Source organism: Phallusia mammillata, chromosome 5 (genome assembly GCF_965637545.1).
Source record: "Phallusia mammillata chromosome 5, kaPhaMamm4.hap1.1, whole genome shotgun sequence".
Taxonomy (NCBI): Eukaryota; Metazoa; Chordata; class Ascidiacea; order Phlebobranchia; family Ascidiidae; genus Phallusia; species Phallusia mammillata.
The window spans coordinates 7,166,479-7,178,778 of record NC_137256.1 but is presented as its reverse complement, the minus strand read 5'-3'; the positions used below and the strand labels follow the sequence as shown (position 1 = coordinate 7,178,778).

The 12,300-nt window shown below is 36.8% G+C and overlaps 2 protein-coding genes and 1 pseudogene across 3 annotated transcripts in view; 2 read left to right on the top strand and 1 right to left on the bottom strand.

Annotated features, from left to right (window-relative positions):
• Positions 1-1,487: 1,487 nt before the first annotated feature.
• Positions 1,488-2,713, top strand: LOC145229980 (putative methyltransferase DDB_G0268948). Its single transcript, XM_080095332.1, has one exon. It carries the CDS (start codon positions 1,552-1,554, stop codon positions 2,422-2,424), a length of 873 nt encoding a protein of 290 aa, XP_079951458.1. The 5' UTR covers positions 1,488-1,551; the 3' UTR covers positions 2,425-2,713.
• A 509-nt stretch (positions 2,714-3,222) lies between these two features.
• LOC145227809 (putative methyltransferase DDB_G0268948) lies at positions 3,223-5,119 on the top strand (annotated as a pseudogene).
• The window catches only part of LOC145227807 (huntingtin-interacting protein 1-like), a 25,481-nt gene continuing 18,233 nt past the window's right edge, over positions 5,053-12,300 (bottom strand). For both annotated transcript variants that reach the window (XM_080092726.1, XM_080092727.1), the window contains 7 exons: positions 11,731-11,900; positions 11,010-11,103; positions 10,358-10,458; positions 9,831-9,936; positions 8,723-8,917; positions 8,081-8,203; positions 5,053-7,396 (listed from right to left, as the gene is read on the bottom strand). In XM_080092726.1, the coding sequence (XP_079948852.1) occupies positions 7,277-7,396; positions 8,081-8,203; positions 8,723-8,917; positions 9,831-9,936; positions 10,358-10,458; positions 11,010-11,103; positions 11,731-11,900 (909 nt within the window). In that variant the 3' untranslated portion in view covers positions 5,053-7,276. The remainder of the gene's footprint in view (positions 7,397-8,080; positions 8,204-8,722; positions 8,918-9,830; positions 9,937-10,357; positions 10,459-11,009; positions 11,104-11,730; positions 11,901-12,300) is intronic.

The following is a 12,300-nucleotide window of genomic DNA, read 5'->3' as shown; positions in this document are numbered from 1 at the left end:
CGGTCGGTCAATGAAACGATTTTAGCAATCAGATCAGCTAATTAAAATGACCAGTTTACGCTGGTGGTAAGTACCCTGTGCCATGCCTAATTACTTCTATGCGACCATGCAGCATTGCAACAAATATGCAACGCAAAACAAATCAAGTATGTAAAAGCGCAGGTTGCGAGAACAAAGCCGTTACTGTGTGCGGTAAATTTGATTTGAGTCAAATTTGAGTTGGTGACAAATATCACAAAGACGTTATTGCACCAAAACAAACATGCAAGTCGGAAATGATTGTTGAGCAATGTTAACTGGAAGATATACTGGTACACAATGGATGAATGCATGCGCTACTGCACAGTTCAAACTATTAAGTTAAATATAGTTAAAATTAAAGTTAAATAAACGTAACCCACATAAACCATTCAACATATTTTAATTTATCGCAAAATAGTTACCACGGGATGCGTTTATTTTGATGTGTTAAACGTTTAAGTAATAAACCACAAAATATATTCGACAATAGAAAATTTAAAACTTTATTTATGCATTGCTGTCTTTTTGGTAAAATGCTTGAGCGCGTTCTTGAACTTGCAGTCGTGCGATAGGATCTTGTGTCTATTGACCTTGAAATGTGCTCGAAGAAGTGAAAAAGGTAATTGACAGTTTTTGAATTTTTAGCAAAATTTGTAGATTTTGGGTAGGGATGGGGCTTTTGGGGAGCGTTCATGGTTGAATTGAGTCGAGATTTTCAGAAATTTTTAGTGTTGTTATTAATCAGTAAACAAAAAGAATACTTTTAGGCTCTCAGTAATGTGAAAAAGCTAAATATTTCACCTACTAGGTTTAATGTCGCTGATAACGAATGATATCTAAACATATATAATTTACATTACTTTTAAGTTATAATATTTGTTTGTACATTTTGTACAAAACAAGCACCCTATAGTAGGCTATCAGATAAAAACGCAACGCGATTTTAATTTGTAGTTTTATTGGAGTGCAAAGACAATTGTTAACACACAACGGACTTAAACCACGTAGGTTTTCAAAAAATAATGACTTTTTCAGCAATAGTTTTGGATACAAATGTTACTACAAATTTGCACTGTATCTACCAAGGTACATGTGGACAGGTTAAAAAGTGCTTTTTTACAGCCTGGATTAACGCCTGCCAAAATATTTCACAACTATACGCTTAATTGTGAATCTGTGTAGCGGTGCTATGCCGTCCACTCGACATTTTGTTTCATTTGGTAAATACTTAAGATCCCTGTCTTTGTGTCAAGTTGTGCTAACCAAAAACAACATTTAACCAGTCTATCCCTAATAAAAATCACAACGTTCATTAATTTCTTATTCAGGAAGCGGTTTTAGGTCACGTTTAGTGTCGTAAATACAAAACAACAGTGATGAGCAACTTAAAATCCAAGTGGATGATTTCTGAACAAGTTTATCAAGTTATTTGTTGCCGGCAATGAAACTTGTAGACTTAACCAACGTAGGTTAGACCAGATTTTATCATTTAAAACATGATATAAATTTGTGTATATATTTAGATACAAAATGTTAGCTCCGTCCAGTAAGTATTTTAATCGTGACGATGTGGTTAAGATTTATCAACAACACAGACCTCAATACAACAAAGATGTCAGCGACAAGATTATGGAGTTTGTCAGAAAACACCATAATTCAGAAGAACCCTACGATTTAGCAGTGGATGTTGGTTGTGGAAGTGGACAAGCAACCAGCCTTTTTGCTTCACACTTTAGGGAAGTTATTGGAATAGATTGTAGTCATAGACAAATTGAAGAAGCCAAATTGGGGAATAAATTTTTAAATATTTCTTTTCTTGTCGGTGATGCTGAAGCTCTTCCATTTAAAGATAAAAGCATAGATCTTATATTCACGGCTGCAGCTGCACATTGGTTTAATTTGCCGAAATTCTTAAACGAGGCAAGTCGTATTCTAAAACCAGACGGATGCATGGGGCTATTTTCGTATTGTTTTCCAAAAGTGGGAAGAAGTTTGAAAGACGCCGAATCGCAGAAAATCGACGATGCAATAATGTGGAACCATGTTTGGAAACACATCTCACCAAATCCGCCGACTGAACCAATGCTTAAGTACGCAAATATCTTCAAAAACATTAAAGCCAAACATAAGGAAAGGAATGATGAGGTAAAAATTAAGTACACCTGGACCTTGGAACAAATTGTGGGTCTGATAAAGTCTTACAGTTGGTATGGTGCTTACCTCGATATGAAAATGAAATCAGTTGAACGTAATAGTCCAAACGCCATCGACGGGTTAAGTCAGGCTTTTAAGCAATCTATGGGCGTGGAGCACTTGCAAGACAGCGATGTACATTTGGAAATAGAATGGGAAATATTCATAGTGCTGGCTACTGGATTGAATCATACAGGCCAAAATGAATAACATTTAAGAACCCACGACATCTAAGCTTCATGTTATCAGTCAATGATGCATTTATTAGTGATTTCTCAATATGCCCTAAACATAAAATGCTAAACATTTTGCCTGCTTTTGGTTGCATAACACTTGTTTGCTTTTATCTACAATATGCGTTTGATATGCAACCCAACAGTTCAACCGTTTGTGTACGAAAAGTATCTACAACATGTTTACAAATTGCAATTTATAAAAATGTATTTTTCGCCTTCTTTCGGCCGTTTTATAATACATTACATTCCGTTACTGTGTCATGAAAGTTAATATGGGTTGACCATTTTTGGTGACAAACATCATAACGATGCAGTTGCACCAATACACATATGCTAGTCGGAAATGACTGTGTAACGTACAAAAAGTTAACTGAACAAAAAATAGTAGGCTACATTAAGGGTTATTGCGCTGCTGCACAGTTAACACCTTTAAAAAATAAAGTAAAAAAAAACGTAGCCCATACTTGAATCATTTAAGAGATTTCAGTTTATCGCGAAGTATAGTTACCACATTGGATTCGTTTAGTTCTATAAGTTAAACCGATCAGCAATAAACTGCAAAAGCAAATTCACCAATGGGAAACGCAAAATCCCTCGAGGCATTAACTGTGTTTATGGTAAATGCATGAGCGCGTTCGTAAATTTGCACTCATGCGAGAAGATCTTACCTTGCGAGATCTTGATAAGTGACTGAGAAAAAGAAAAAAAAGTTTTTGAAATGTCAGCAAAATTTGTGAGTTTTGTGTAGTAATAGGGTCTTTAAAAGGCGGTAATTGTTGAATTTGGTTGAGGTTATCTATTTAGAACTACTTCAGTCTTAAATGCAATTTGTGATCAAAAAGAAGAATATTTTTAGGATGTCAATCATTGGCGTACGTAAGGGCAAGAAGGGGCACTTTGTAGTGTTAATTATTTAGGCCTATCTGTACATAATGTCATGATATCGTAATCCACACATGTAAGTATGTATATATGTGATATGTCAAAAGCCCCCTCTTGCAAAATGTTGTTTAAAGTCCTAAGCGATGTAACAGGACTTTGAACAGAAGCACCCTAGTTGAGTTGGGTTTATTTCTCGTGGTAAAAGACAACATAGCAACAAAATTGCACTAACACAATCACCAAGCCGGAAATAGTGAAACGTTGAAACGTGTTGAAACGTTATGAAGCGCAAAAAGTGGCGGGTACAATTGGTAGATAATGGCTAAACGCAGCTACGCCATATTATAACGCGTTATGTGAGGGGAGTTTACAAAAAAGTTAGTGTGGCGCGCAGTAAGTGATAAAAATGCCTACCGTGCAAAAAATTCGTTAACCAAATTTAGTTAGTGCAAAAACAGCTGTTAACAAGCAAAATGTACTTAGAATTCTCATTTTGCAGCACATAAGAATTATGGGGCAAAATGTTAGCTCCTTCTAGCACGTATTTTAATCGTGACGATGTGGTTAAGATTTATCAACAACACAGACCTATACAACAAACATGTCAGCGATAAGATCATGGAGTTTGTCAGAAAACACCATAAATCAGAAGAACCCTACGGTTTAGCAGTGGATGTTGGCTGTGGAAGTGGACAAGCAAGCAGCCTTTTTGTTCCTTACTTTAAGGAAGTTGTCGGAATAGATTGTAGTCCAAGAGCAATTGAACAAGCTAAATTGGGGAATGAATTTCCAAATATTTCTTTTCTTGTCGGTGATGCCGAGGCGCTTCCGTTTAAAGATAAGAGCATAGACCTTATTTTCACCGCGGCAGCTGCAACTTGGTTTAATTTAACCAAGTTCTTAAACGAGGCAAGTCGTACTCTGAAACCAGACGGATGCATGGGAGTTTTTTTCGTATTGTTATCTGAAGGTTGGCAGAACATTAAAAGATGCCGAAACGCTGAAAATCGACGATGCAATAATGTGGAATCATGTTTGGAAACACATTTCACCAAATCCGCCGACTGAACCCATGCTTAAGTACGCAAATATTTTTGAAAACATTAAAGCCAAACACAAGGAGAGAAACGATGAGATAAAAATCAAGTACACCTGCACCCTGGAGCAAGTTATAGGTCTGATAAAGTCTTATAGTTGGTATGGTGCTTACCTCGATATGAAAACGGATGAGCATAATTCCCCAAATCCCATCGATGGATTAAGTCAGGCTTTTAAACAATCCTTGGGCATGGAGCACTTGCAAGATAGCGCAGTTCAATTGGAAATAGCATGGGAAATATTTATATTGCTGGCCACTGGATTAAGTCATACAGAACAAAACGAGTAACAGTAACGAACCCTCGTCCACTTAAAGTGGGTATAATCAATGAGCATCATACAGACAGTCAATGATGCACGTAATAATGATTTCTTATCTTATAGGCAAACATTTTATCTCACTTGTTTTGTCTACACGATTCTCGTTTGCCTTTAACCCTATGCGTATGACATGCATAGGCTACGTTTTCACAAATTGCAATGTACTAGATTTTTCACCTTTCATGTATGCGACCAAAAGCTTCATTTCTTGTTTCATGAAAAATCTGATGTTTTTTGGATAAAAAAAGATATTATATCTTGTTTGATAGTTGCAAAAGAAAACAAACTGGTTTTCTAGTAATAACGTTACCATTGTTTTATTACACTCTACAGCACATACCTGAAAAATAAAACGAAAGCAAAACATATGCGACAAGAGTTTTACACGAAACCTTACCAGATCGCGTCAAAAATAAAACTCGGCTTACGATGTGAACGATTGTTACAGCAAAACACATAGATACAAAGCTGTGAAAATTGCTGGCGTTTGTGCAGCTGTAAAGCCGCCAAAACTTGAGAGATGACAATAAGAAGGCAGTCGCAGCAAAAGTGCATTATGGTTGAGAGAATACAAAGCAAGCAGAAATGATAGCTGGGCGACAACGAAAGGCTGAAACAGCAGAGAATACATGCGAGTGTGTTAAACGCAAAATACAATTCATGTGAATATTTATATTGTTTGTTTGGAAATGTCAATGACATAAAAGGTATAACTGTTACCTTGATTACAAGAGGATGTTTTTTTTTAATACGAATGTGTCATTGATTTCGCACTTGCTTTTGTCTAAAAACGTTACTAACTGTGTAATAGCCTACTCTACAAAATTAAACAATGCAGTATACGCCAGAGTTCTAAGTGTGTCCTATACAGGCTCGAACATGTAAATTTGATTTTAAGATTAACAAATAAACCAGGGTAGTAGACAGGTTTAATTAAAAGATGTACAGAAAGTACAGAACATATCAACCACTTTGCGTAGCGTCGTGTGGCAAAGTGACAAGTCGATCTGGAGTATTTTTACAGAAAATCCAGGCCCGACTTACACCTCTGATGTGATACGTGTACCCTGGTTTGAATTTGCAAGGGAGAAAGTTGTTCGTTTCGCAATAACAGATGGTTTGAGGGCAGCAAAGTTTCAACTTGACTGATTCAGAAAGTTGACAAAAGAAACGACACATACAACCCAAAATGATAAGGCAAAAAATAAAACTTTTTAAGAATATGAAGCAACTTTTGGTCATGTTAAAACATATGCAATGCAAGGAACGAATGCCATATATCGAAAACTTACTTGAAATTTGTATTTATTACTTCAAATGCAAGTTTGAAGACGTTTTTGTACGGAGTCTTAACAGTGGAAAGCATGAGCATACTATTAACGGATAGGATTCCTAATTGTTCTGTCTTTTTTGGGTAGGTGGGTTACAACAGACGTTTACTGCAAAAATAGATTAATCCCATTTTGTAAAAGGTGCTCAACTGCGTTTCACAGTCCCTAAATAAAACGTATGTTGTACTGCAAAACGGTGGGTTCGTTGGATGACTTTAACGAAGCAAGAAAGCAAAAAAGGCGGTCGCAATTAGAAAACGCGTGTGAAGTGTTATTTGTGATCAATCAAATTATGCAGAATTTTTTTTAAAATTTACATTTCATTATTCCGAAGACCAAGTTTTGATAAATTTTGTCAAATGGGTAGAGATGCAATTAAAAAAAATAAAACGAAAACCAAAAGATCGTTATAATGTAACTACAGCAGGTAGTAGTTCTATGCAAGGTTTACTATCCTAGTTAGAAATTGATCCTTATTACTGGCGCTAAAAACATATACAGTACTGATAAACTAAATGAGCACTAACTACACGAAAAAATACAAAAATTTGCAACTAGTTGTGTTCTGACTATCATGCAATGTCGTACTATATCTACCACGCTACATATAAACACCTTAAAAAGTTATTTCTTAGAGTTTGGATGAACGCTAGCCAAAATATTGGACAACTACGCTTGTGAATCTGTCTAGCGGTGCTGTGCCGTTAATATTAGACACTCTGCTTTTTCAATAACTACAGTGACGAATCTGGTTAATTGCACAACCAATTTCGTATGCTTTTGTGTGCAATTAACCGGACGGTGTCTGACAAATGACTACGCTTTTGCAACTGACCGGTATGCGATCAAGGATTTGTGTGTATATGTATGTGTGCATTATACCAGTCGTTTGTCGCAACCTTGAAGGAATAAAAAGGCGCCAGTTGTGCTATGGAGGAGTTTGACAATAGTTTGGTAAAATTGTGGAAAACAGCCCAAAGTTTCAGTAGGCTTTTGCGACACAAACATTTAACAATGTTACCTGTTTATCGCAACACACTGCTGTTGTCGCTTTACAGCAAAGATTTTAAAAAAAGAAAAAAAAACTTAAAACGGATGTGTAGAGCCTAAGCATACAGAACAGAATACGTTACAGAGGTCCTGCTACCTTGCACCAATGAGACTACAGCTGAAGACTTCGCAGATATACTTGTTTTAACTTAATTCCGGCTTGGGAAGTATCTGTGGTTTCCAAGCGATGATTGGTTTCGGTGGTTTGCCATTGTTGCTGTTAATATTGTTGTTGTTCTGATTGTCACCTGCCCCTTGTTGCTCCTAAAGCAAAGTTGAGTTGTTCAACGCGTTACAAACCTTTTGTAGTTGCTCTTGTTTGCCGGTTTTTACCCAAACAGAATAGCCCAAGAGAAAGCTGTTACAGTATTGCAAACTGGCATTACTTATGGTTAGGTCACGTTTTGCTAAAATCACTGAGCTGATATCAGGAGTGTCTAATTTTTTTTAATGGGGACAATTTTTATCAGGTGAAGATGCCAGCGGGCCAATGTTTTTTCGCGAAGTTTGTAATCGTATAATTAGAACACAAATATGCGGGGTTTTGTTGCGTCAGCACCATGAATATTTCCTTTTTACCGGCAAATACAGTTATATGGTAAGCTTTTGGCGTGAAGTCGCCACAACCCAAAAACTTATTCAAACCAAGACAATTTGAAACAACAGCCAAGGGCCACGTGGAATGCCGCCGACGGCCGCACTTTGGACATCCTTGGCTTATGCTATTTGTTCATGTAGGCTAAAACAATTAATTTATTTCAGCATTTTTAGTGCATTTAAACTTACCTGAATAGCTGGTGTTTAGAAAAAATGGTCCTTAAATTTCAAATCAAAACGACGCTATCCTATTTCGCGTAACGACCTTACATTAGCGCTTTCTGTTACATACACTTTAGGTATATAATTTAAAAGGTAAAGTTGTTACGTCATTGCTATAACGTCACTTACCGGTTGATTTACTTCATTTTCATCTTCTTCCTTCACGCCAGCAAGTTCATAATGTTTCTTCTTTAAAGTTCCGAGTTTTCGCCTTTCAACTTCAAGGGCTTGTTCTAATTCTAAAACTTTTACCTGTGCGAAAACAAGTTTGGTTTACAATCGAGCTGGTAGAAAATTCCTTATTCCTAAAAGTTATTCTGACCAAATTTAGGTACAAGAAAGTTTATTTTATTTTGTAACGTTAAAGAAAGTAATATAGATCAAGTATTTTGCTCTAAAATCAAGAATATACCTCTTGTATGGTTATAAGTCTTTGTATGGGTGTTTCGTAACCGTAAATAAAAATGATAGCAAATTTTACCATGTTTTTAGTAATTGGTAAAACTTAAATTTTGACACTATGCACCGTTGACAACAACGATTACAAAAAAAAATACGGACAAAACCAACATATGTGAAGGGGACCAAAAAACAGTTTGATTTCATACAAGCAACATATAGCAGTTGGGTTTTCTGGTCAAGTTAACCTTTTTGTCGGGTGAACCAAATTAACACCAGTGTAAGTAGCTGGTAATTATATACCCACTGACTTGTAGAGCGAACAAAATCGATGTTAAATAGAAAAACGTCACGTGAAAATCGATGTCTTACCCTGGAATCCATCTCACGTCGTTTAATCTGAGTTAAAGTGACAGCATTGGTAAGATCGGATAAAGATTCGCTTGATTCATCAAGCTGTCTTCTTCCTGCATTTGTGGATGCCACAACCCTGGCAGTGGCTCCGTTTACATTTCGTGATGCTGATTGGAGTTTGGTCAAACGCTCACTGCCCCTGTTCGCTTTCACCTGTGTTTAAGAAGTCTTTGTAACCAAAGATATTTGAGTTAAACTATGTTGGAATTTATCTGTTTTCAATGGGTTCTACACACAATAGACTAGAAGTTGATTGGAAAATGGAAGTCAACATAACAAGCAAACTCACAATCATGGAAAGATAGTGATAACGGGACAAAACTAGAATGGCAGTTTGAGACTATTTATGTGTTTGCTATAAATTTCTTGGTAAGCATCTAACATACCAGAGTTAGAAGCGTGGCTAAAATTGGGGCCCGAATCCAAAAGTACAAGCCCCTAACTCGCATCTAATCCGTTTTTAGAAACAACCAAATACTGAATTAAGCCCGAAAGTAAATTGCGACTCGAATACGACCGAGTGTTAAGCAATGCCCAAATCAAGCCTAAATTTAAGCCCAAACCCGGCTCACCTACAACTCTGTTCTAGGCACCTTTACCATATTATTGCTATATAAAATGTTTGATGCTCAATATATTCTCGACATTGTTGACTGCTCAGTTCAACAAACGTTGCGATGCACTTGGTTATACATGTAGTTTTAATATTTTACAAAATGGGATTTTGTTTTGAAAGGGTCGTGGTCACCTATTAAACCAGTGGTTCTCAACTGGTGGTCCATGGACCACTAGTGGTCCGTGATGACTTTTTGGGTGGTCCACCAAATTTGTTGATAAACTAGAGATGATTGCATATTATATATTGAAAGAGTATTAAAATGTTAGCTGTTAATAATAGTATATCACTTCTTAAAATTGGTTTCAAAGAATTATGTTTCAAGCCCAAATGGTTGTTTCGTATGCGTACTTCATTCTTGCTTCAAAAAGAAATGGTCCACGATATTATTTTTACTGGGCCGGTGGTCCATGGCCCGAAACGAGTTGAGAACCACTGATTTAAACTCACCCTTGAAGCGGCCACTAGTTGTGCTGTGCTTGCTGCAATCTCATGTGAACAAACCATGAGTTCTTCAAACTTTCCATCACCTTGAATCACAAGATCTGCCGCATCCCTGTGAGTAAAAGGAAAGGCGTTTTCGCAATCCTTTATCATACCTCTCAAATTAGAGTAAACTTGAGAACTGTGGTAAATTAATCCCTAAATGAAATGTAAATTTGAAATGCTTAAACTTCTCTAGGGTAAACTACCACGCTGTTGCGAATATTTTTGAACATAAGGGAAACGTAAGGTAAGATTGTGTTGTTAAAATTTAGCCTAAGGGTGAATGAGAAACAATAGCTGATGATCTGTCCTTTACAATGCGTGACAATCATTATTTTCTTATTCAGGAAACGGCTTTATGTCACGTTCAGTGTCTTATTTAAATACAAAGCACGAGTGTGGAGCAACTGAAGTCCAAGCGTCAATTTTTAAGGAAGTTTTTCTCATGCAATGTTCTGCTGATTGTATAGATCTCGCATATAGCGGCTTACGTTAGCATTGTGGCTCCGAAACCGACAGCTTTTGCTGCTGAAATGAGCCCTTCCGTCCAACGCGAGTTCTTCATGTAAAACTCTTTTGACGAGGAAGCGCCCTGTAAAAAGCCGGCAATTAGTTAGCTCCCTGAACATAAATTACCATAAATTTATTTTTTACAGAACATCAGCCATCCCAAACACGATCGATGTACATTGCGTTAAGTCGATTCAGAACCTTATTAGTGTAAGGCAATAAACCAACATGTGCGTCATTAACACTGTAATGTTATTAACCCACAATCGGTAGATTGAAATCATTCCGGAAAAGATTTTAGTGAGTTCGTGACCACATCAGTGCGCACACAAATGTTCGTCACTTCTAAAATTTTGCATCTTCATTAAAAATACATTAAACGAGTTGAGGAAGGGTTGGGTACAGGCCAAAAAAAGCCAAGAAACACTATCACAGCAGTGTAAGGTAGGTTAACATTAAAATTGCCCTGGAGTGAACATCAGTTGTTCATTTATTATGCCTGCCATGACTTATTTATTAGAAGGGGAAACCTGTGGACTGTTGTATGCATATACGTTCAAAAATTATATGATTGTATTTGAATAAAGCAAAACTATTAACTAGTTTAAAAGATCGTTCGCAAAATTAACTTACTCTTCCTTGGCTGACGATCTCTCTTTGTAGTTCCTTCGAAGCCATAATAAGCACTCGAATAAATTCCATAAGTTCCGTGCACGAGTCGAGAATCCTACGACAAAAACCCATTGTTACTTACGCTAAGATCATGTATATCTGACGTCACAAGATTCTGTAAGGCGTCACGATAGTTTGTGACGTCATCACCTGTCCTGTACAACTTCCTATCGCATGAAAATATAAATTGGTAAAATTTAGTAGCCTAAGCAGACCGAATGATTCAGCTCATTTGTTATGTTGCTAAAATGGCAATACTTGTTCATATCTGTTCAAATCGGTAAGAAAACTAATGTAAAAGCTTGAAAAATGTTAACCAAGATGTCGCAAAGATGGGCGAGTGGTTAGCGCAACCGCATTGTGTTCACTAGGTTGTGAGCTCTAATCCCGTCTCGGCCACTTGTGTTTCTTTTTCTTTAAGCAAAAACTACAATTGAAGTCACCGACTGTCCAAGCCAAAACGATCTGTTAAAATTAATTGAACGGACTTGCAGTAAAAGAGTATTGTGAGGATAGCACATGCAAGCTATGCCCACATATCGAGGATAAAAATGAAGCGACCGAACCAACTTGAGTGCTGTATACCGGCAGGTCGAAACAAAGTGCATTGTCTGATGTTAACTTACCCTTTTTATTGCGCAATGCATTTATAAATGTACAATGAAGTTTTTACGGTTCTGACCTTTCGTTGACCTCCAGGTTGACCCCTGAATCGCGCTGTCGTGCTTCATTGAGCAGAGCTTCGATTCTCTGCGCGGCTTGTTCAATCGCTTTCGATGTTGACGCCATTTCCTGTTCGACCATGTCGTGTAGATCTCCGCCTCTGACGTCAGCCATCTTGGGCAGTAATTCCTGCGGTCGCAAAAGGTTGTTGATAGTTTGTAAAGGCTTTTGCAAGTTTGGTATCAAAATTTCTAACACAGAACTAGATTTTCATTGATTTTTGGTTTGGAAATGAAATTTGGTGATAAAAGTCAGTTTTTGATATTTTAGTATGCTTTAGATAAGTTAACATTAAAAAACAGGCACTTGTACCTTGAAACAATAATATAGGAATACAATGCTTTTATACCGATTAGCTGAAATAACCTTAACGTAAACTAGAAGAGTGGCTTTCTGATATACTTCCATTTTATATATTCTATACGATATTTACCAATTTACTATACACATCATTTGATCTACACATATGATTGTTTTTGTAAACAAAAACTAATGGGTCCCCACACGCATGTTTGTGCGGATTTACGGT